General features: G+C 29.0%; 5 protein-coding genes across 5 annotated transcripts in view; 3 read left to right on the top strand and 2 right to left on the bottom strand.

Annotated features, from left to right (window-relative positions):
• Positions 1–11,530: 11,530 nt before the first annotated feature.
• LOAG_01971 (hypothetical protein) lies at positions 11,531–13,510 on the top strand (the record flags this gene model as incomplete). Its single annotated transcript, XM_003137509.1, has 6 exons — positions 11,531–11,689; positions 11,940–12,031; positions 12,188–12,285; positions 12,604–12,750; positions 12,969–13,126; positions 13,376–13,510. The coding sequence occupies 6 exons, from the start codon at positions 11,531–11,533 to the stop codon at positions 13,508–13,510; spliced, it is 789 nt and encodes a 262-aa protein (XP_003137557.1).
• Positions 13,511–15,364: 1,854 nt separating this feature from the next.
• LOAG_01970 (hypothetical protein) lies at positions 15,365–17,764 on the bottom strand (the record flags this gene model as incomplete). The annotated part of the gene is made up of 6 exons (XM_003137508.2): positions 15,365–15,574; positions 15,898–15,990; positions 16,222–16,376; positions 16,574–16,775; positions 17,343–17,441; positions 17,609–17,764. 6 exons carry the CDS (start codon positions 17,762–17,764, stop codon positions 15,365–15,367), a joined length of 915 nt encoding a protein of 304 aa, XP_003137556.2.
• Positions 17,765–19,347: 1,583 nt separating this feature from the next.
• LOAG_01969 (serine/threonine protein kinase) lies at positions 19,348–20,550 on the top strand (the record flags this gene model as incomplete). Its single annotated transcript, XM_003137507.2, has 4 exons — positions 19,348–19,399; positions 19,545–19,599; positions 19,766–19,907; positions 20,335–20,550. The coding sequence occupies 4 exons, from the start codon at positions 19,348–19,350 to the stop codon at positions 20,548–20,550; spliced, it is 465 nt and encodes a 154-aa protein (XP_003137555.2).
• Positions 20,551–23,321: 2,771 nt separating this feature from the next.
• Positions 23,322–23,998, top strand: LOAG_01968 (hypothetical protein; the record flags this gene model as incomplete). Its single annotated transcript, XM_003137506.1, has 2 exons — positions 23,322–23,422; positions 23,791–23,998. The coding sequence occupies 2 exons, from the start codon at positions 23,322–23,324 to the stop codon at positions 23,996–23,998; spliced, it is 309 nt and encodes a 102-aa protein (XP_003137554.1).
• Positions 23,999–25,594: 1,596 nt separating this feature from the next.
• LOAG_16387 (hypothetical protein) overlaps positions 25,595–26,328 on the bottom strand; it is a gene marked incomplete at both ends in the record, with an annotated part of 2,982 nt that continues 2,248 nt past the window's right edge. The window contains one exon of the mRNA XM_020449041.1: positions 25,595–25,887. Coding sequence (XP_020307495.1) covers positions 25,595–25,887 — 293 coding nt within the window. The remainder of the gene's footprint in view (positions 25,888–26,328) is intronic.

The following is a 26,328-nucleotide window of genomic DNA, read 5'->3' as shown; positions in this document are numbered from 1 at the left end:
AGAACGTATGTGTTTCTATTTTCAGTACTGATGTTCCGAGAGTTACCATTACCTCTTCACCGGAATGGACTGTTGTTTCTCGGATCATTAGAGTGATTAGAACCAATCACAGGAAAAATTCTTCACCGGAATGGACTGTTGTTTCTCGGATCATTAGAGTGATTAGAACCAATCACAGGAAAAATTTTTAGGTAAAAAGAGATATGACTGCTGATTCTTCTAAAAAGTTATCTGTTCCAGAATCAATACTTTTCAAGTTCTTAGTGATCATTTCTTACTTTTTTCTTTTTTCATTTACCATATGACATTTTCTACTTAACATACTTAACTTTAAGTTATCATTACTGTACTACTATTCATATCATATCATATCATATATATTCTAATTATTTCAAAGCCACAAAATAACTAAAACGATTTTACAGCAGAAATTAATGTTATGCATATATGAAGTTTAGATATTTTATACGAACTCCAATAAAATGTCCTAATTACTAATTATTGTAACTAATTACCCCTTCATTAATACAACGCAATCTGATGTCGGTGATAACGAGTATTGGAGAGGATTTATCTATCCATCTATTCATTGGTTCAAGTTTCGAATGATTTCAACCTGAAATGATCAATTTCTTCACAAATATTTACAATAAAATATTTCTCATTATGTTCTATTCATTTTGTTAAAATAGTAAAAATAATACTTCACTGAACCTCTTCCACTTATACTTTACACATTGTTTATCACAACCTGTTGACCTCTCGAATCGATGACATTTTCTTAATCAAGTTAATTCAATCAGGAAGGATTATGACATGACATATAGCCACAGTCATAATTCCTAATTTATTTGTAGTTTGATACATTCATGAAAATCTTTCCAATGATTATCACATTATTTTACCTGTTTCACTCGTCTAATCAAAAGTGAAAATTAAGCTCTAAGTTCTAAATCGGTTTAATGAAATGATGACCAATGTCCACATTGATCTGGTACCTTTGTTCGTTCAGCTAGTTCTATTAAATTAAACAAGTTCTTGTTTATAATTGGTAGCCTTCGCAGTAACTGTTGATTCATTCACATTGTTTATGATCACTTCTTTCTAATGATGATATCAGTAAAAGACCGAGTGATAAGCGGAATAGGAAAGGCAAGAAATTTCTGTGCTTCTACGATTTCTAAAAGGTTCCAAAAAGTGAGTCAGAAAATCCATCAAATGCTAAACTTATTAATACAGAACTGATAAAGTAATGATTTCAATTAGACATATCAGAGAGTGATTATATTCCATCTAATCCTAAAAGACTAAATTTCAAATGTACCTGATACATCCACTCTGAAACCAATTCTGATATCTCTTAATTTTTTTTTAAACTTTTGATATCCTAAATTCATATGGTCATTTCCTCCGTAACTTTCTCCGTCATCAATTCATATAATAGGTTTATCAGCATGATTCATTCCCATTTCGAATACCCACAAAATTATTGGCACTTCCTCTTAAGTGATAATTCCAGTACTCGAATTGGTTTCTTCATTCTTCCTTCTACAAAGCATTGATCGAGAAGTTAGAAATCCACCATAAGTGTTAAATTGCAAGAGTGACGTACACGTTACGTATGAATGGATGTCATTATACGTGTCACACGTGTCTTTCCATTGAAAGAGTCGTGGAGAAAGTGACCATTTGAAGTGCACCATCTTACATATATTTACCAACGAACGACACTAACGTGATGATGAACATTTATTCACGTAAACATGAAAGACAGGAGGAACACATCCATCCTTCGCTGGAAGGACAGCTTTGATTGACAATGGTTCATTTATGAGTTTTCGGGCTGTTCGGTTGAAGAAACCGCGGTGGCTTGTTTACATCCTGTTTCATTTGTATCTATTATGTTTGTGTTTATGTGTATGTATGTATGTGTTTGTATATGTGTATGTTGTATGTGTGTTTGTGTGTATGTGTGTATATGCGTGTATGTGTATGTGTGTGTGTCTGTGTCTGTGTGTGTTGTATGTATGTGTGTATTTGCATCAGTACAGCCAGAATGAGTAAGTTAATTTTGATCTAAGCTTGTTGGGGTTTGTTTAGGTCTATGTTTATGTTGTGACTGCAAAATGGTATTGAGGATAGCTAAATGTGATGACGTTTTTGCTAATGCTACTGCTGAGGAATTGTAAATAATGTTTAGTCATCAATGTGAATGAGAATAACTGAAGGCAGATAATGGAACTGATAGTGGAACGAAAACACTGACAGGAACTATTTTTTTTGCCACTTCCGGTTAAACTATTTGTGACATATAAAGAAAGAGACTAAGTCGATGGGAAGGACGACATGACATTTGCATTATTTATTGAAAAATGAATTGAGCAATACTTTAAGGAATCATTTTATGATATGATATATGATATGATATGATATGATATGATATAAGGTCAAAATGAAAGGTGGCATGGATAAGACGATAAAAGTTCCATATGTTCTTAAAAAACGAATTATTAATGATAATGAATGTGAAATATATTTGTGAAACATTTGTAGGACTTTGTTGCACTAAAAAAAGATTTTATATGTAATTCCAACAATGATAACAAATATCACATTTGATAAAATAATTATCAATGACCTGATATGGTGATATAAAATGACCTGATATGCTAGATTGGAGCAAAGGATGGCTCTGGTAGCTAATATTATGGATCGTTTTGAATCCTTGGCTATTGTTGATCTTTGAAAATACACCAATTCTAGGATGATAAATACGCTTCCACAATTATCAGATGATTTATCTAATTCTTACTCATTCTTAACGATCTATAAGCTAATTATGAATTAATTATCAAAAATTAATAACTTAGCCGGAAGCGTTTGTTACATTATTTGACGAGTCAAAGTATAAGCATGAAGTGATAAGAAAAAAAATTGATTGTAACTATTAGGCAGACTATATCAAAACTTCAAAATTTTCAAATATTCATAAGTAATCGAATTGGGAAAAATCCGGATTTTGCCGGAACAAATTCAACATCAATCATTTTAAAATTATAATTTAACTTTTTGATATTTGACACTAAATTGTCATTAAATGACAATGAAATGTAGGCGCAACAAGAATGAGCGGAAAATGAGAGATGGAAATTCTTCAAACAAAATTTTTTATTTATTTATTTTTCATTTTTTGTTGCATTTTTGAAAATAAATTTTGAAGAATTTAAAGAAATGTAACAAACGATACTTATTGTTTAAGATATTTAATTTGATGGTTTCAATGTGAACACGTGACAGGTAAAAAAAGGACAAACTTTGATAATTAATCAAGCAAGGTTAGTCGTAAAATCATAAATGATTACTTACATACGGAAAACTGAATGTTGAAAAAGACAAAAATCGTAATTTTCTATGGAAAAATGAATTTCCTCTATTTACTTTTTTCAACAATTTCATTCATTTAACATCAAAAGTATTTCATTTGGAAATAACTTTCAATGCTACAATTCCGCCTTATCTTATTGAATCTTTTCAGCCTTGTGAAAAGTTAATGTCATTCGTTACCAAATTATGATCGAGTACGGTAACAATAGTAATGGAGTAAAGGGTGTTATATTTGCGCCAGGTTGATTAAAAAAAAAAAAGAATTGTATAATTCAATGAGCAAATCAAAGAATAATAATGTAAATAAATGAATGGATAAATTGAAGTGAAATAATGTCCAAATAGTTTATCGCAATTTGAATATTATCAAAGTATAGACATAAACGCATAATGTATGGCGATCGGAAGTTACAACAAACAACTGTAACAGAAGTTAAACGAAGGTGATTAATTAGCATTCAAAAATACTAAAATAACAGATTAACATGAATGACGGAGCGCTTTGTGTCTGCTACAACTCCGCAAAATTTTGATTTTAATAATGAGATATGAATGCTGAATGGGTAAGTTACGTTTGCTCCGAAATCATCAAAATTTTCCAGACATTCTGGAATTTTCCAAAATTCCAGTACTTTACTAGCAAATTGTTTAAACTTTCGAGCATTTACTTTTTTTACAAAGTTTACAGATTAAGAAAGCCGAACGTTTCTATTGTCATTTAGCAATTCAATCAGTCATTAGAATTGAAAAACATTTGGAAAACAGGATTCATTTAGTCTTCCAAAGTGATCCCTCATTTACAACTCCCCAGAGATGTTTACAAAAGAAAATAGTTTACTAAGCAATAATTTGAAGTCTGTACAACTTTCGCAATAATATTGGCTTGTTGAAATCTGATCAACATTTGTCTCAAATATTTCAAACAAGTTAAGGTTTGTTTAATCAAAAAATTGTGAAACTTTCAGTTTAGGCTGATATCACTAACTACGATTACACTGCTACAACAACAATTTGCGCTAGTATCCAATAGAATCAAGTGAATCTCGTGAATCGTAAATTTGCGCCTTAAACCCCAATGAAGGAATCTTGCGGAAATGTAGCTTATTCTAGCTTGAATTAACAAATTGTTGCACATTTTATGAATCACCAAGGTATCATTATTATTCTCCTCTGAGTATTAGAATAATAAACATAATAAAGGAGTGAAAAGTGACAAAGTTCGGGATACCTGTGTCCGGTACCTCTGTTTTCTTTTCTACATCCTACCAACAATCTTCCTGTCATCCTGCTTTATATTATACTGACCGTACTTCCAATGAACAGTGAAAAATTATCGAATTGTATCAGTTTCACTTCAATTTCCTATTAACAACTAAATCCGCTCAATGAAAATGGCTCTGTTCATCTCGCAGGCGATGAAAGGAAAGTTTTAATGTTTGAAAAATGAAATATGGAAAGTCACTATCATTGCATGAACTCTGAAAGAGAGGTCAAAGGTAAAGTTTAGGCGTAATTTTGTCTGCTAAACAACACCTCGATGATATGAAATAACTTTCTTTATGATTTCAAAAAAAATACTTTGTAAACAATTTCAAATGAAATAAAGTAAATTAAATTTAACTTCAACCGATCAAAGTTTATCTGATTTTTGAGTAAAATTCTGAAAGTTTACTGGAAAAAATTAATGCAATATGAAAAGAACAGATAATAAGTAATAATTTTGGATACAATTGATTGAAAACAGCCTTATTTATATATATATAAATTTTAATAAATGAACGATGGATGGAATAATTAAAGAGAACATTTTAATTAGCAATATATAGCGATTTCTGAATCCAAATCTATTCTATAAGAAGGTAAACGGAAGAAATTCGGATTGTTTTGAAAAGAGAACATTTCAGAGGGATATTCAGGAGCTCTCAAAAGATTTCTCAAAGGAGAACCACCGAAAACGATTCTTATCATAGGTATATCTGAGTAATAAAGGTAAAGTAAACCATTAATAATGCTATACAACATGATATACAGAAGAGATCTGTGTTGCTGAATTTTCGCTTTGTTTAGACTATAAGCTGTGATGCCTGGCGTCTATTCAGCCAAATCGACTTCAATATTTTGGCTCCTAATTTTTTCCCCATAGCTCTATCAATCATGGCCTTTTGTTCAGAAACAAAAACAGATATCGTAGTATCGGGTATGTTGGTAGTATTAGCTATTGTCGTAGTATCGGCTAGCTTGATAATATCAGCTATTGTCATAGTATCGGCAATTGTCGTAATATCGGTCAATCAATTATAAATGTAAGAGATGCTTTTCATTTTAATGAAAAGAAGAAAAACATAATCTTTGAATGGAACAAATTCTTTTCGAATACTCCTTAAAAAAGGAAATTTTTCCATTTTGGTAGCAAAGTTATTTTTCCTAAGTTTAATAAATTAAATGCACTGTTTGACCTTTGACATCAAAGCACTTAGGAATAATGAAATCTGAGGTTCAGAAGTGATCGTTCATGAGTAAAAGATATAGATAAGGTAGGAAGTATGAAATGGTTTATACAATACATACTTTAATAGATTTAAATAGCAATAAAAATGTATAAAAAAAAAGAAGGAAAATGATGAGTAAGAGCTATTACAGTACGATTGACTTCTTTTTCAATTCTCTCCTAAAAATTAATTGGAAAATGAAAGCAATCATAAGCAAGAAAAAAAATCAGAAAATCTTTGCTAAATGATCTTTGAACAAGTATAAGAATAGAGAGGATTCATTATCCTTTCAATTACTTCATTTAAAATTTAATTAAATCCTAAACTTTTCTCTAGATTCGATGAAATATTTGCTAAGCTATTGGAAATAGTAAATGTCATTATTACATTATCACATTATCATTATCACTATAGTATCTCCTCCAACAACACTATAACTAGCAATTATTTCATTGTTGAAGATAACAATGAAAGAGTTTGGTAAATGGTATTTTATCACAAACATTGAGATAATACTACAATTTCAATTTCCCTTTGCATAATAAAAAAAAGAATGATTAAATTTCTGGTCATTTATGAGATAGAGACAATATTGCTGTCCTCTACTAAATGACATCATTAAGCTGATTGATTCTATGGCACAAATTATATTATAGGAAATTTTAATTGGAAAAATTCTACTTAAGAATATAGATAGATAGTAATGTAAAAATGAAGGAGTTGAATAAAAGAGCTTAAGTTGGATTGAATGATTTATTCTAAAACTGATTTCGAAATTCTTGGCTTAATAGTTTATTCAATACAGAGCTTTAAAAGAAAATGAAATAACTAGTTGTCTTGACAGATAGGTGATATCTTGAGAAATTGTTACTTGTCACTCTCAAACTTATCACTCCTTCATCAAAATCATTAATATTGTCTGATTAATCAAGGTAAAGATACGTCTAAATTTCATACTACCTTAATTAATTTAGTGCCGGTTAGATAGACATATTCTTATCTGCATAAACTTCACTTGTCACATCTTTTTTTTTTTTATTATTACATTTGTACCATTCATTCCCTAATCCTGTCTTATTGTGACATCTTTCTTTATCGTTTCCTGCTTTTGTTGTTTCACATTTCCTTTCTGTTTACAAGAAATGAAAGTATGGAACTTTTTTTGTGCATCTTAATCACAAATATTTTCCGGGAAAAAAGTTTCAGTGTTTGATTTTGAAACGGAATATGAATTTTCCGGATAAATCGAATGGTTTATAGAACTGGTGAAATCTTGGAACTAATATAATCAAATTGGGTGAAACCAATCGGATTACGGAAATGGGAAGACTTTCGGAATGAATCATATGGATTTTTTTTTTCGAAAGAAATATTTTTTTTTTTTGGAAGAAAATATTAAAAGTCGGGAAGGAACTAAAAATTACATTGATGTATTGGCTGCTTTTTGTTAATACAAGGGATGTTTGTTTGTGACAAGTATCTAAGCCAGTATACATTTATTATAAATCAAACGATTTGTCCGAAATAAATGGCCTAGAATGCAACCTAAAGTTGAATAGTAAACCCTAAATGAATATAAGGAAATTAATTTAGTCAAAAGCAAAAAAAATGATTTTAAATAAAAATGCATAATGCAGGAAATTTATTAATTTCAAATGTGCGTTTCATTTAGAACAAATAATAATTATTCAAATAATATTATTGAGAATATTTACCTTATCGAATAATCGATCGAAACTGAATGAAGGCTTGAAATTCGATCTTTCATAAGGTAAATGAAAATATTTGGCGACATTTTTTTTTCTAACTCGATATTGTCCCAATATCGGTTAATTAATGTCAATATGGTTGATCTTTTGAACTAATCATAGCATGATAAATTTCTGTATTATCAAATGGTCATGTATTAAGTGGTCAGGGCTACTTTAAATCCATAAATTGTACATTGAATAGGAAATGAAATTAGTAAAAAGAATTGTCATATGCCATGATTTCTTATCAGCTATCATTACTGATAATTCAGGAAGTGTACATCTAAGCGTTTCAGCTGTTGATCATAAATGATCGAATGCGATCAATAATGCATCTAATTTCATTGACAGAAAAGATATGATCTAATGAATTCAATTTCAGTAAAGGGATTTAAAAAAGAAATGCAATGCACAAATAACAACACATCATCAATGTTACATATTTTCATCGTCCTGTAGAGTTAGGTGACTTCATTGATGTAAACAAGAAGTGCAAAAAAGTGGAAATGTTCTTCGATTGATACCTTTGTCCACTTTTCAACTGTCTCATCAGTTCATTTCTCATGCTTATGTTTGATTAAAAAATATTAATGGAGAGAAAATGATTTAAAAAAGCATCTGTTATTTGGCAATTTTAATTTTTTTTAATTTAATTTTATTTTCTTCTCGCCAATTTCAGGTTTCCTAAATCCTCTTTTTTCTTGAAAGAGAATTTGAAAATGTGCCCTTTTTCAAGAAAAATAGATAGATGCCCACTGAGATGGAATTTTTCCACTTTTCTCATTTCCCAAAAGGAAACTTTTATTGCTTAGATGATAACATAACAAAAATGCAATTGAGCGATATTATCAGGGAGATAACTATTTGATGGTGTTCTGTCTCTGTGCATGTGAACAATATTCTCAGGTAATATTTCTTAAATGTACGGTAGAGCAAAGAGCAAAGAAAGAAGGTATGACAAAGTTATTTGGAATAGTTGACAAGTTGACAGGTTTGATAAATTAATTGGGCGACTACCTTTCGAGAATCTATTTGAAAAGTTAATTGTTGATGTCATTTGTCGGAGATATCATCAGAATTATAAAACGTAAGAAGACTTGGTGTATTCAAAGGAAAGTTTTCTCATTATTGTTTTAAAAACATGTATCAGAAATCGAACAGGAAAAATAGTTTAACATCACTCATCGTTCAATATTTGGTTCAAATCTCAAGTGGTAATATTCTAAATTCTTCTAAATGTCTTTCATTTGACCACTCTTCAACTATTCAAAATATTAAGTAATTCATTAAAAAATTTAGATATGATGCGTTCAATTAAATTACAACTTTGCAACATTTTCTTGAACTTTGACAATTTATGATTCTATGAATTAAACTATAAAATTACGATAAATTTAAGGGTTAAGAGTGTGTAATTTATTAGAGCATTTCAATGAATTACTGTAATAAATAACCTGAAATAAAACTTCGCTAAGCTACAAGAATTCATCACTTTTTCTGCATATTCTTTAAATCTATAAAGAGATTTTAATCAATACTGAATTGAATCCTATTAGGCTCAATAAAGAGCGCAACAATTGAATAAAAGTAAGTAATAAAATGTGACATTTAGACATCCATCCCATCCTATTCCTTAGATTAAACAAAAATTAATGTGACATAAATGATCAACAAATCCTTCATGATAAAATTGTGAAACTAAACACAACATGTAAAAAAGTTAAATTGAAAATTTAGATAAATTTTAATAATATATATAGATTTTGAAATTGTAAATAGTCCTGGGAATTATAAATGTGCAAAAAAAAAGGAAAGAAAAAAAAAGTTCAGCTTTAATGATGTCACTTTATGGTGGGTAAAAAGAAGGAAAAGATGATAAATGTAAGATTGAATATCATCAACATATCCTAAAAGAGAGAATAATATTTGCTCTTTTTTTTTTTTTTTCTTATATATGATAAAGGCTTATTTAACATTAATGAATTTAAAATTTCATCAAAGTTATACATATTGTCATGAAAAAAGTGAAGAAAAATGCTTCGATTTATTTACTCGTTGAAATGTATTTCTTTAAAAAAAAAAAAATAGTATTTTGGCCAAGTGCCTCAATTTTATTTTATATTGCATTTGTTGGCCAAGATAAAAATCATTCTCATCGATCTTCAATAGCAAACAAACATGCGGTAACAAAGAGTGTTTTTTCAGAAGAAAATAAAAAACGATAAAATGCTGTTAGCTTCACTGTCTCTTTTCCAATAGCTAATGACATTGGTTATGTTGATATGAATCAGCCAATCACTTTAACAATTTCTGAAATTTACATTTTTTTTTTAACATTTAGAAATATAATGTTAATTAGTGGTAAATTAATGAGAACATTGATGGATGAAAAACAATTGAAAATTATTATAACTTTTCAACTCATAAATACCTTTTTCTATTCTACGCACTTAAACAGTTCAAAAATTCGAATAAGATCGATGTTTTAAATTAAATAAATGTTTTTTTCTTTTTTTTTTTTTGCTATTTGGTTAACATTAACAGAAGTAAAATTGTTCATAATTGTTCAGTGGAAATGAAATTTGATTTTAGGAACGATTCAACTAATTGTTTACCATTGAAATAGGAAAAATTCCAAAATCTTTCTTTCTTTTTTTTTTTTTTTTGAATGCTTTCATTATTCATTTCAATCAGTTTGAAACAGAAAGGCAATTGTTTTTATAACATTTTCATTTAGAAAAGTTTGATGATTTGCAAAAAAGAAAGTTTTTTTTCTGTAATTTTACAATAATCATTTATGAATAACTTTTTGAATATACCTTAAAAGACGTAATATTAGTCCAAAAATAGAAATAATTTAAATAAGCTCAAATGAAATCTTCCACAGTAAAATTATCCCTCGCTTACATTTTAGTTTAATTATTGAAATTTTAATTCAATTTTTTTTCTACATTTTAATTTGACTTTTGTTTTTTGTCAAATCAATTCCCTAATCATTTCCACGATTGGCGATATTAACAACTATCTGTTAAGTTTTCTAATGTCTAAAATTCAATTTACAATTGATAACATTGGAAAACTTTTGAGATATCAAAATAAGTCAGCGTTAGACTTTTAAATTAGTTCAAACTTCATTCCATCTAACAATTCCCACATAATTGATGAATCTGAATTACATATGCGCAAACTTCAACACCATGAAATCCTCAGATCAACAAGAATATCGCGACAATATGATCACTGAATCCTCTTTGCGCCAATAAATTGTCCACATCACAAATTGCTCCAAATGTTGAATTACTTTGTTATAATTTTTCAAAAGTGAATTGGGATATATTGATATATGCAAATTTTTTCTTCAATTAAGAAATAAAATAATTAAAATTATTCCAACATGCATCACTGAAAATTTTTAGTAGTGTTGAAGGTTTGTTAGTGGTTGTTATTCCCATTTTTTTTGTTTAATTAACGATGAAAGGAATTATTTATTCATTAAAGTATTTCGCTTAAATCTCGGGATAAATAAACGGGGTAAACATTATAATACTTTCATGTACTATAGATTTCCAGAAGAAAACATTCTGAGAATTTATAATGCATGAAAGTGTTATCCCGAGATTTTCCGAGATTTTTTCAGGACATATAAATCGTTTCCTTTTCTTGAGTAACATCTATCATTGATATAATAATTTTGCAAATAACGTATTTTAAGAAGTTACCTTTTTTTTAATGATGAACGATTACTTGATGATAATGATGATGCAAGTAGTCATATGCAGTCTTGTCATACATATCAGACGATGTCATAGGTTACGTGTCACCAGAGAGAACAAAGACATTTGTTGGGTAAATGAATCATTTCTTCAAAAATTAGAGTTACTTTTAATATTTCAGGTAATGAAGAAAATGCATGTTCTACTTGTGCCGCATGCATTTGAATTATGCACAGCAGCCATTATCATGCTAGTATTAATGCTTTGGCCAGTATATATTTGCCGAGAAATAACAGATATTGAACTTGAGGAAGCTTACATTAATGATAAGCAATGCGCACTAGAATTACACGTTTGTTTCACATTTCTTATACTTTGCAATTTTCGTCCCCATTTTAAAATTCAATCTAGGAAGTATCATGCTTATTTTATCTAACACTATTCAAGGATGAAAAGCATTGCATAATGAAGGTGACAAATTTGAAGTTAAATGGAAGTAGTCCAGAAAAAAAAAGCCTAGGATTCATGTGATCAGTGAGCAAAAGTATCATAAAGATATCAAAAGGATTGAAAAGCCTAGCAGTTATAATGAATTCTTGCAGGAACATCTAGAATTGGTTCAAAATGATACAATCGTCCAGATTCTACAACGATTTGATGATGGCACTGATAACATCACTTGGCTAAATATTCAGTTATTTTTGCACCATAATGTTTTTTTCTCAAACATTTTGAGGGGGGAATCAATCAGCAAATTAATAAATTGAGATTTTTAAACATAATATAAATCATTTGTAATTTGTTTTTTTTTTTCATTTCAAAATTTTTTTTAAAAATAACCATATTCCAGACATGAATACCATTATCAGAAGTCTAGTGTTAACAGTATTTGTGCAATGCTTGGATTCCGTGAACGATTTGGTACTGCAAATGGGCAACTAGGATCCGGTATAGTTTAAATGATTTCCTCAAAACAAGATGATCAATGGTTAATTACCATCAGAAACAATAGTTGATAAACCTGAGCTAATTATCTTATTCTTCGATAAAAAAATAGAACAGGAAATCATCATTAATTATCTAAGTGTCATTAATTACCTAAGTAATGGTAATGATTTGGACAGTAAAAGCGCAAACAGTAAAGTTTATGTGTTAATAAAATGATTTGGTTATGATATAATTTACTTTCTATATGTTTATAAATGCTTAAATTTTAATTTATTTCAAGTTCAAATATTTGCATAAATACATTTTCTATAATTACAGCTCATTTGTTAATACCAATAGTTGGTGCTATAATAACTATATTCTTTTTGTGCGCGCATATTTTTGAAATTGTAACAGAAAAGGACGAATCATCGTTAGCAGTTCAACTTTTTTGTGGGCTCATTTGTTGGCTTATCATTTCTGTCTGTAAGCTTTCAGCATAATCAATTCCATGAAACTTTTCTTCTTCTATTCTTACCAATCTGATTGGAATAATTAAACTTACACCTGTACATTTCTCATTAAGAATAAATTATTAATTTTACAAAGGTTATTTAAAAAATCGATAATGCTTTCAAGGTTTATTACAAATTTGATAAATATTAATAAGCACTAAAAATTATCAATTTTCCTTCTACTTTTAGCACTAACTATTATTGATTTCAACTGGAATGGTACGAATAAAATGTTACGAAATTTGGGCGCACCTTTTCCGCTTGAATGGAAAATTTCCAAATACATTGCATGGTTTTGGGCTTGCATTAAAATCATCGAATTACTTTTGGCCAATTGCTGTCAAAATGTAATTGCCTGTTTAAAATTAGCCCTTTCATTTTAAAAGCCTAAAATTTGGAAGTTCAAAGTAATGGTAAAAATTTAAAGCAAGAATAGATGAGTTGAGACAATTGCACTGTGTTCGTCGCATTGTCCATGCCAGTTCTATTATGATGAATGACAGTTGTCCCCTGTTGTTTAATTTTTTGTTTCGACCTTTGAATAACAAAAAAAAGGACAAATTTTCTCTTCAGTGTTTATATGCCTTATTTTTCAGATCATAATTAAGTTTGATAAGCCAATCAGCTTAATGATTGTGGACTTGTCAACTGATTACGTGTTTCTCGATGAGAATGCACCACCCTATCCAAATGAATACAATACAATGGATAGTGCTGTTGACCTTATGTGACCATTCATTTCCTTTTTTTTTACCTAATTAAAATAGTTTTATTCCAGGAGAATGTATAGTTTCTCGAAATGCAATAAATGGTTATTTTGTTTGAGATCTGTTTATCTGTCCTTCCACCCTCTTTATATTGCAATCTTCCTAATTACATAATTATCCAATCACAGATGAAAATAATGAAATAATGATTTCAAATAAATGCCAGACAATTGGCTAATTAGATAATTAAAATCAAATTCAATTAATAGCTAGATTACTGAAATAAAGTTCAAGTTCTGTTTTCATATCACCAAGCTTAAAGGGTAAATGATTGTTGATTAATCACCAAGCTTAAAGGATAAATGATTGTTGATTAACATTCTTACTGATTATATAACTTAGTGTTGATGAATCAGCGAAATGATTAAAAAAGTTCGAAATGTGCAAAATCATAAACTCATAATTAAAAAAATTTACAATGATATTCAACATTATTAGCTGAGTCGAAAGAAGTATGAAGCAAAAATCCTTTCAAATTTCAGGTGCAAGAATATTTTTTTTTAAATTAAGATAAAATGTCATAAGTTTTATGAATCGCTATGCCGACAAATGAAGTGGACAATGAAGGACAATAGCGTGGGAAGTAAGGAGTGGAGTTTTTTTTTAGATTTGAAAAAGAAAAAAATGAAAAGTGGCCTTTTAAAGAAGCTTGAATGTTATTTGTTGACAGGGCAACGAAGGATGTCACAATTGATCTTTACTGCTGGCTTTAATCTACACATTGCTCAGTTTTACTAATTTATTTAAAAGATTTAATTTTTGAAACCTTATAGGTCACAGTTTACGAATTCAAAAAAAAAAAATCGAATGTTTGTCCTCATCGGCATTCTCATGAAAAATACGATTTATTGAATGTATATCACATGAAAGAGTTGAAATTTTTTACAAATTAAATAATTGATAATTTCCAAGAATAATTGAAAAAATTAACAACCAATAAGTGACATGTTGAAATCTACAAATTGAAAAATTATCTGTTACTTGCGACGTAAATGTCTTCTTGAATAAATCGATATTGTCAATATCCACTGGAAATAAATTTCATCATTTTAATTTTTTTAAAATTTAGTTAACTATGCTATACTACTCCCTATACTGTATATAATTTTTCATCCAAAAAATTAAATTAACAATTTTTCGAAATAAAATTATTTGACGCTGGGAAATGAGACTCCATAGAATTGATCATTAGTTAAGGCTTAAAAACAATTGAAACTAATCAAAATTAAATTTTAGCATTTGTATAAAATACATTTCAATGTTAATTGCTTCAAACAATTATTACATTTCACATATGCATTCATTGATAGGAAAGAATTATAAAAAGGCTCAGATATATCAATAAAATGATCAAAAATTATCATGTTATTATTCGAAAAAAAAAAGGCGGAAAATAATGAAAGCCGCCACTTTACTGAATTTATTTATATATAAGCTTAGCATAACAATAATATTTAGAAGCATAACTATCGGTCATAATTCTCACCTTTCTTTCAATCAAACCAATCAGTTTTAACAGTGACAGAGTTTTTTAAAGCGCATTTGCATAATGTCCGCCTTCCCTCTTATCACTTTTTTAATAATATTAAAAAGCTTTGCTGATATCATTTATTGTCGTCCTTCAAATCAATCTTAGAAAGATGATAACTACGTTAAATCAGAACTATACGCTTATCACTACTACTACATTTCCTCTACTGCTTGATTATTTTACTGTGTCATAAAATTTAGATAGGATTTGCGACAATAATTAAATAAACAATGATAAAGTTATTTCTTCAAATATCTGAAATTTCCTTTCTAAAATCACTAAATATTTTAGCATTGATAAGAAGAAAATGGATGATCTAACAATAATAACATACCCACACCAAGGGTATCATTTCCAATCTTATCTGTGATAATGATTACTTCCTCGGGATGTTTCCAATATTCTTTCTCTATGAATTCTTCATATATGCAAATACCAACATAATAGCAAAAAAAGTCATGAAATTCATTGATACGTGTTGCGAACATATACTTTGTCTAAAAATATATTCTAATTTAGGAAAAATATGGAAATTGCTGATAAAGGATGATAATGATTTAGCCAAGAGAGAAGAAGTTAATGATCATTATCAAGATTTGATCAAACGTCAATTAAAATTATAAGGAGGAAAAAGAAATAAAAGTTTAAAAAAAAAATTTTTAGATCACATCAAATTTTGATGGAAAATGTAATCGCTTAACAATATTCCCTGTCTTTTAGTTAGTTTATCAATCGAATAAAATTTATTGAGACATTTCTCGATGGTCAAACTCAGCATGTGCGGGATGGTATAAGGTGAGAAATCTACTTTTAAACATACATAAGCTCTTCCAATATTTTGCCGAAGCGAAAGAACACCTATTAAAACCGGACGATTTTGTAGTTCTTTCATAACTGCAGCACCACCATCACCCTTAAGTTTTCTTCTTTTTTTCTTTTTATAAATCTTCTATGAAATAAAATCAATGTGAAATCTTTGAGTAAAATATCGAATTTTTAATTTCAATAAACTTTTTAACGTAACATAAATTCAGATGTGTCCTTTTGGCTACTCAATGGTCAGAATATGAATAGCTTATTTACTTACTAATGACGATATCTGATACATAGATTTTAATCCAAAAAAAAAAAAGTCATTTCAGACCTCAGTGGCAGCTTGTTCACTTTCAATTATCATAATGTTTGCGCATGCTGGCAATGGAATACTTGCCGGACATTTATCGATGTAAACATTATTTTCCAATAGAATATTTAATTTAACATTAATTGGATTATCGTCTTTCCCGTGTAACAAATTTTCTAAATTTTTCTTTTCCCAATTTGGAATTTGTAACAGTTTATAGTATAATGTGGAACGTGACAATTGGCATTTTGCAATTGTGAAAGAAATCTGTGCAATGCAAATTTACAAGATTACGTGCTGTCAATCACGTAACATCGCGTAAGGAAAATATTCAGGTAAAAGTTAATCAAAGTGTAATAAGAAGAAAATTCACTTCTCCGCCCGAATGAAGCAATGATATAAACAGCTTCTTCATTTCCAATTTCCGGTTCCGATATGCATGCCACATCGAAATTGACCTCTTCCTCAATGTCATACTCAATTTCTTCAGTTAATTCATTTACTAATTTATCTATAGGTTCCACTTCGAATATTGCTATATCCGAAAATGCTCTGTAGAAGGGAACGCCACGAATCTGCAGTAAATTGCACAAATTACTTTTCACTCAAATTTAGTTGAGTGTCATTAATTAACTACTAAGTGAAGCTAATTAATTATCATTCATGATACTAAAGCTACCTGCCGTACAGCATTTTAACTGTTTATTTATTTCCTTAATTTCTGATAAAAATTATTTAAAAAGTAAAATTCATTGAATTAAAACTAGCTTAGTATTAAATTTAATTATTTAATTTAGGCAACGAAATAATTAAAAGCTCATCAGTGAATTCAGTAAATTCCGTTTGGAAGTAGAAGCGATATTATCATGAAGAACAAAATTTTTTCATAATTGCTAAACAAACTGGAATACGTTTTAGCCTTAGAGATAGCATATCAGTATATTTATCCAATCCTAGGATGTTTAGATAAACTTCAATCATTACTGAGCTATTAACCTTCCTTGATCCTTTTTGTACTCAGGTAAACTGATAGCACCGATTATTTACTATCAATTATTATTAGAAGTGCTCTTGGATAAGTATACTGAGCAGCTAATTTAGTTTTGTGAATTTTTTTTTCAATGAAAGAAAGAGGGACTTACAGAAGCGACATTACTGATTATCGATGACATTGGCACAAGTAATGCAAGCGGTTTAATTGATATCACTTTCCGCCTATTTTCATTTTTATCTGGACACTCCTGAATTAATATCATACATTAAAAAAAAATCCCATTATTTCTATGAGAATAGTTCAGGAGACCTGGACAGAGGACCGGGATAAGGTATATATTTCTAAACTTTGGTTTGAAACATCCCGATGAGTTAAAAATGAAATTGTTGAAACAATAACAGGAAAAGGACTCACAAATCTTGGCACATTATCATAGATATTTTTGTCATCTTCATTAATGTACAAACAAGATGCGCCACCATAAATTTTAAATTCACTAACAGGTGTATTTTTCAGACCGCTGCAAAATGAAATATGAGAATTCCCTGTATACGTAATTGAAATTATCATTAATATTAAGAGATAAAAGAAGTTGGAAAAAAGCTTAATAAAATTTTAGTTGAATAGGAAATTGAAAGAGATAAATGAAAGTGAAATCTTTCAATTTATCATTTAAAAATAAATTAAATGTTTGGTATTTTTGAGAACAAAATCTTTTTTTTTAATTTTTTGCACTTCAAATTACGATATTTCAAAACGAATCAACAAAATTTTTTCCAGTTCCTTTCAATCTTTTTCAGTTATTAATTCAGTTTTTTGATTTTTGAAAAATATTATAATTTCAATGTAATTATCATTTTTGAAAAAAAAAAACAATCTTACTTTTCATTAAATTCCAAACAACTAGCAGCTGTTATAATATGACGGTAAGTGATAATAACTCCCGAACAAACAGTAACATCTGAACAACAACTTTTGCATATTTTCCAATCTTTTTAAGTAAAAATCTTTATCGTTGGCTAGTAAATTATTATAAAAATTTGCATATGTTACATAGTGTCAAATTATTTAAAATTTCATATAATCAAGGAATTAAGGCTTCGGGTCAAATTTTAATTTCCTTCCAATAAAATTCAACATTAGGAAATGTTAGAATTAAATGAATTATGAGAAATGATGAAAACAACTGAAAATACAAAACTGTCCTATCAAAGGATAATATGAATTGTTATGAAATTTTGAACACAGTTTCGAAATTTAAAAGTTATTTCGAAAAAAGTTTTGTAAATTTGACCTGCTTCTCCATCGATTATGTTTCTAATGTGAATTATTTGTACTAAATGACCGTAATCAGCAGATGGGACAATCGTTCCACCTAATAATTTGAACAGAGGTTTATTTTTCTGGAGTTTAATGGTACGATTACTGTTTTTATATATTGATCGGCAATTAGTCACTATTGCGAGATTATCATCTTCTGAGATTTTTTCGAATCCTCTGCATTTACCATCTAAATTTTAACTGTAAAAAATTTCCTTTCGAACAATGTATCGCTTATTGATAACCTATTTTCATGTAACAAGCCTTAAGCAGGCTAATATGGAAATGTTTCTTGGCTTACTTAAAGATTTCAGATAAAGATCGCAAATTGTGATACCAATTTTATCAGTAATTTAAAGGTTTAAACATCATTTTTGAGCTATTTTACTGCATAATGCGATAAAAAAAGCAAAATATTTTTCTCATTTGAACTTTTTGGATCTTTAAGTACAAAAAAGGCCAAACATTCTTTTAAGACTTTTTAAAAATTTATGCAAATCAATTTCTTCCGTTGTAAAATTATGATAAAAATTTGGATGATATGGTGAAAATCGGAAGAGCGAAAGTAGTGGACCTTGAAATAAGCCAATAATAAGTAACCACAGCAGAAACATAAATGAAAAAATAAAAGAATCTATTAAAATAAACTATTTATATGCTCGTTTTAATAGTTCCTTTCAGGAATACTAGAATGAGTAGTGTAAAGATCGAAATCTGCAGATTCTGGATTTTGTGTGGATTATTGAAATTTGCATACTATGAAATATTTCATATTATGGTAAATGATGGTAGCTGTGTTATTTAATCATTGTGTAGTTTGACAGATAGATGATATGGTTGAACGATCAGCTGGTACCAAAACCAGACGATTGCTTTCCATGAAAGGTAAAAGATTTTTGAAATTATCGAAATTTTTTGAACTCTTCGATTGATAAAATCGCATTTAACAGACATTATCGATTAATACTTTTGCAAAACTCATAATTGTACAATTGATCTGCATACTTCAGACATAACCTCAAATCTTTAGCTCGATCTTTGCCACCAATCGATGAAACAGCTGATCCGCTAACTTTGTTTCAAAGGTTTGTTTCTGAAATTCATCATTTTCCTTTCTTTAGAGAACCACAGATTAAATTAGTTGCTGGAATTTTAGCCTAAAATAGTCTAAAATAAACATTAATTTTTTTCAAATTTAATTTACTTCACCGAAAAAAATAAAGATAAACCACAGTTCAACCATAATTACAGGCATATTTCACAGTTGCATGAAATTGCAACGGAATGTGAACTATTCGAATTAGCGAAACCAAGTTTAACAAAATTACTCACCCTTTGTAAGCATGAAACATATCGTAACAATGATCGATGTTTCCGTATTTTCCTACTTGCCGTTTGTTCTTTAAATTTTTTGAAATAATATATTAAACATCTTTATATATTTGCCAAGTTAACACTTATCATTATTCTTGTCATCATCGCTTATCAATCGAATACATCAATTAGTGTGAAATAATATATTTTAATTTATTCTTATTGTTATCAGTTTTTTTCCTTTTGATTCGAAAACTTTTACTGGAAATATAAATTCGGAAAAGATCTTAAAAGACACATTTAAAATAATAATTTGAAGTTTTTAAATTCATAATAAATTTCGGCAATTGGACTTTTGCTCAGTTCAATTGGAATTTAATCATTTTTGACTAAAATGTATCGATCAGAACGATTAATTGTAAATACTTTATTCTCGAGAAAAAAAAATCAAAATTTTGCATTTCATTTGAAATAATGTCAATAAAAATGAGTCATATTTGTTGCAGATGAAATTTTTAAGTGATACAAATGCACTGAAAATGTTCAGTGCATTCTACGATAACAAAATATTTACACGATTAGCTGACTTTTACATTTGTTGGGCGCGACGTTGTGATGACAATCATAGCTTTGTCCGAGCTATTCTTATCAAAGCGGAAAAAATGAACGCCAGACCGAAATGCGCAATTAGCATTAGAAAAAGGTCATCTGCTTTCCCGTAATTCTCATTACGAAATCTTATGCAATACGAGAAAGAGAAGACGGAAGTTTACAAATTGCAGAAGCTAATGATAGGAATCAATTCTCTGATAGAGAATTATTTGGAAGAAATTTTTGTTGATTTCAGTTTGACAGTTGAAATTCCAATGATTTTCAATTTAATCATTGGATTATTGTAAAAGTTTTCATTTGAAAATTTTCAGACAATTTGTTATAAAAGAAGAAGAATTAATTTTGAGCAACAACCGGAACGGTGGTGTTGTTTCTACCGTTACTGAAATAACCGGAACATCTGTGTATCCGTGGAATATACAACAGCAGGCAAAACTAATGAATAACATGAAAGTGCCAAATTTTATAAAATTTTACAATGTTAGCTTTTGGAAAAATTTAAATGCACATTTTAAGAAATAACATTTTATTGTGAGGAGTATGTGTCGCATTGTTTTTTGCATGACATATGTCATCGTCACCAAGTAATTTATGAAATCAATCAGTAGATTAAGTGAAATAGTTGAATGACGCATATCTCAAACGAATAAATGGTTATGTTCGGGCAGGCGGACTTGTCACTGTCACAGAAACTACTAGCCGGTCCTATTAAAGCCTGCCAATAAAACTTGAGATTTATTATTGCTATTTGAAAATTTGTAAGCAATAAGCAAATAAATTCTTTGAATCCTTCAGAAGATTTTTTACAAATTTAATTAGGGTGGCGTCAATCGTGTTTGCAAATTTCAGAGAAAGATGCCACCATTCAATTTCATGTTTCATAAATTATCTTTTCCGAAACAAACTTCAAACGGTTCTTTAAATTATGTTTGTTCTATTAAAAGTATTCCCAGTCGTTATTTTATTTTAAAAGTAAGCCATATTTCGATTGTTCGCTCAACTTTTGGGATAACTTTCAAATGAGAGGATTTTTCTTTAAAAAATGAATGAAACGATTATACTTTTTGTTTTAATTTTCTTTGAAATGTAGTAAAATTTTAGATACGTCCAAAACATCAAAGCTATTGGGAGGCATATATTTATAACTATGTAAAAGAAGAAAGACGTTTAATCTCGGGAATTATTCAAATATATCACTGCTTTACATTTATTGACAAATGCTTGACTGTTCAAGAATTTACAGCCGGAACATTAAAAGTAAGTCAATTAAGATTTGGTATGATGATTTAGTGAAAAGTTAGGAAAATCCTGAGAGGATTTGAAATACAGAAATTAGAAATGGAGAAGAATGCAAGGCAAATTCTATTTCAAGCCAATCGCCAGGCTTGAATTAAATCATACAAGCTTAGGCTTACAAATTCTACGATGAATTATTCACGTAATAGGTTTAAATGACCAATAACAATAACATAATTTCATTACTTCAAGAAAGACACAAAATAGCAACTGTCCATTCACTCCCGACAAAATCTGTTTAATTAATTGATCTTATCGGATGACATTTTTACGCTTCTTTGTTGATAATCCTTTAGTGTCCATTCATATCATTTTGCATCTAAAAGTGTGATTTATTATCAACCATCACGCTAATACCTTCTTACATCCAAATATATATAGTAGGATGGTATTTTTTAGATAGGTCTTGCTACATTTGCTTATATTTTCAGTAGTGATTAATTTCAGGAACTGATAAAAGTTCAAAATTTTGGTGATATAAAATTAAACGAATTAATAATTGCAATAATAGTTCTCGACTTAATGAAAATTTTGCGTTCCATACATCAAATGAATATTATTCATGGATGTTTTAAAAGTGATAATATTTTTGTTGCTAAAAGGTTATGGAATTAAACATTTCAAAGGATATGTTCAAATTTTCTCTAGCCTAATTAAAAGAGTTTTAATTAATTACTCCAAATTATACACCTGTCCAGTTTCAACTATAAATATTTCCCGTCCAATTTGAATTTTAAATATCTTCAAATATTTGCACATTGGCTAATTGTTTCTTCTAGCATCTGTCAGGAACTTAAAAATTTTTTCTAAAATTTTAATGCAGATTTTGACTTTCCTAGAATAATTACTTTTGCAAAAAATTTTAGGATTTTATATAAGCCACAACTTGATACATTAGGTAATGGAATAACATTACTTCTGAAATTAGCAAATTGGGATTTCGCAATTCGAAATATTGGTGGAATGAAGTACAGTGGACAATATATCAATGAGAACAAAGTTGTCACCGATGGCGATTATGTAAGATGGTGTAAATGAGATAGAATAATGCCTACTTACATGTGCTTAATTATTTAGCAAAGAATTTCACTTTTAATTACTTCATGTCTTTTATTGCTTTACTTCTATCTCTATATCTGAAGCACTTCTTCATCGGCACCTTTTCACCAAGATATTCTGTCCACTATTCAATACTGCGAATTATATCTAAACACTGTTTTTTTCTTTAACTGTTAAGATAGCAAAATTACAAGCACTATTTTGAACAATTACTTTCATATGTTTATTTAATAATATTTAATAATTAATCTGTTGTAGTAAGATTAATTATTCTTGGGAACTTGGCTTATATAGATCTCACTTCTTTTAGTGAAACCTAACATTGTGGGTAGAAGTTGAAGAACATAAGGGAATGTGGAATAAAAAGATAATTAAAATCGTTCTTGAAAATGATAAGATTGTAGAAATCATGATTTATCACATGATTAAAGCAGGAAATATGATTTTAAGATTAAATATTCCATGATTAAGTTTAAAGGTTTCCTTAATTCAGATGTGTGAATCTTGGAATTATGAAATTGATAGAATGGGTCTTGCAAATATTACAAATGAACTAATTTGTAATCGGACACTACGCTATTTACGATGCAAAAATGGACGCTATATTCCTTTGTTAAATTTAAAAAGGTTTTCAATTTTGAATTCTTCAAAATCACAAATATTCAAGTTCTTTGAAATACAAAATGGTCTGAAGCTGAGTTCCTTCTATGTACCTAACGGAAATTACTGCTTCATAATAAGGACAAAAGTTCTGAAGCCGACGATTAAACTGTGCAATTTTAAAACGCTTTTAATACATGAAATAATTCGCATATTTTTAAACAATTTGTAAAAAATTTGTTTGGTCTCTCAGATTCAGCAGATGAGGATGAGCCACCAAAGCCGTACTTTGAGAGACATCTATTTTGGTAGGTTATATGTGTTAGGCTTATCAGCACAATCACCTGCAGCATTTATAAGCGTGGAATTTGTGCCATTAAATTTATCCTTTACAGGAATTGGTCCATGTATCACCTTTGGTCTCATTTGTTTCATAAATGTTTGAATATGGAATTACATAGTTGGGATGAACTGATTGACATGTTCGCACAAGCAACAGATACTTCCTTACGTGAAAGTGGTGATCAATGGATCAAATCAAGTGCTGAATACAATGTCCTCTTTCTGGAACTATTCAAAAAGAACTCACACATCTATCCTTGATATTTGTTAATGCGCAACATGATCAGTGATTTTTTGATAGTAATCAATATATCAGATCGATAACACACTGATCAAAATTGGCTTAAAAATTAAGGTCTTTTTTAAAAATGCACATCAATCCAAAATACTTGGATGAAATTTTCCTGGTGTGTCCGCTAGTACGCAACGTGATCAGTGATTTTTGACAATAAATATATCAGATATGAAAAAGATTGATCAAAATTGGCAAAAACTTTAAATTTTTCGAAGTTAACTTAAAAATGGTTTTTTTAAAAATTCACATTAATTCAAATCACTTGAAAGAAATTTTTTCCATGCATCCGTTAGTGCGCAACGTGATCAGTGATTTTTCAAAGTAATAAAAATATTAGACATATTTAAAAGTGATTGAAATTGGCAAAAACCATGTCATATACTGCACCAAAATAGCCTAAAAGTTAAGATTTAAAAGTTCACATTAATCTAAAACACTTGAATGAAATTTTTTTTTTTTGGTATGTTCTTTAGTGCGCAACGTAATCAATGATTTTTGACAATAACAAATATATTAGATCTAAAAAGTATTGACCAAAATTGGCAAAAACCTTAAATTTTCACAAAATTGACCTGAAAATTAAGGATTTTTTAAAAATTTGCATTAATCCAAAACACTTGAATGAAATTTCCTTGGTGCTTTTGCGAAGGTTTTTACATAAATAAACAAAATATAAGGCTGCTCTAGTAATAAAGGCTGATCATAACTAATCCTAATATTATGAGAAAAGTTTTTAAATTTTCTTACAGGAGAAAATATTGCGACATCACACATTTAGAATACAGCTTTTTTTCTGTATCCAACATATAATGTAAATTTTCATAAAACACGCAAATTATCAAACGAATTGGTCAAAAAGTGAAAGTCTCATTTTAAACGTTGATAATTTCGTTTGATTGCATTTTAAATAATAATTTATTAATAACATTGGCATTTTTTACAAAAGATTTACCAATGACAAATCTATCGAAAATTTAAATGAAAATTTTTTGATGGCCGCGTATACATAAATTTCTCAAACTGTCAGTAATAACTATGGAAATATAAGTAGCAAGACAGAGATGCCAGAGGCAAAGGATTTAAAGGATAGAAGACAAATATAACACTTATCAAAATACTGCTTGAAAAGAATCAAATTTATTGCAAAAGAAAATGCGAAAATTCGAATTCCAGATCATACTAATATTTTATAGTAACACATTTCAAAGATTAATGTGAATTAATAAGAAGAAAGTAAATTAATCTCTGTACAATGGATTTTCAACAAAAACAGAACACGGATCACACGAAATGGTTGTTCTGATAGCGGCATTAGCTTTTGATGAATATCTTTCGTCCTTGTAGGTTACTTGTCTTAAAATATTATTGCGGTTCAAATAAGAGAACCCCAGAAATGACTCAACTTTTATTAAAAACTTTTTTTATTCATTTCAGATATATAACTATTCAAAAGGTAATTCATAAATCCAAAAGTTTGATCAAGTTTAATCAATAGAATAGAAGTGTAAATAGCATAATTATCAAAGCAGTGCTGTCTGCCTTGGATTACTTACGTTACGAACTCACTTTGGTTGTAGGTTGTATCCGTCATTACAATGATAACTTCTGTTGTTGCATGTATTCAGAACATATTCCTGATCAGAATATTTGGGGACATATGTGACAGTTCTAACGTAAGGGCTGACCGGTCGTCCATCATGCACTGATATCCATCGACTTTCTTTTGTAACTTTTTTAAGTGGCACCATCGAATTAGCTATAGAAATAGCGTTTATTGAAGGTACTGTACCACCGCTACCGGAATGACTTGACTGGGAAATAAAGCCATGGGAGTCATCAGACCGCGGTGAGTGCTCTGAAACACGCGGTTGTGACAATTACCAATATTTAAGTGTTAAAAATGTGTCACAATCAGGTACTATTTTTTGCATACAATGACATTTGTTTTCATACCCAATGGAAGGTGGCATTTTGTTACATTTATCTTGAATCCACCTATCGATACAATGAATAAAAGTCAAAATTCGTTGCAGTCTTAATTATGTCCATTATTTACTAGACTTTTCAAAAGAGACCAAAATTATGTTCATAGAAGCTGTGATAACTATAGAAAAGAAATATTTCGATTTGATGTTACACTTTTGCATGAAGATGAAGACATGGCTGATGGAAGCTGAAAGAAAAAAATTGATAGTAGTCAAAAAAAAAATTCTGTCCATTATTTACTTAGACTTTGTAAAAGAATACTAAAACAAAATAGAACCGTAAAAAGTAGGTGTTGTTGCAATAGACTTCG

The sequence above is a fragment of the Loa loa genome, assembly GCF_000183805.2.
Source record: "Loa loa unplaced genomic scaffold supercont3.2, whole genome shotgun sequence".
Taxonomy (NCBI): domain Eukaryota; kingdom Metazoa; phylum Nematoda; class Chromadorea; order Rhabditida; family Onchocercidae; genus Loa; species Loa loa.
The sequence above is the reverse complement of the archived record's forward strand: the minus strand, read 5'-3'. Positions and strand labels throughout refer to the sequence as shown.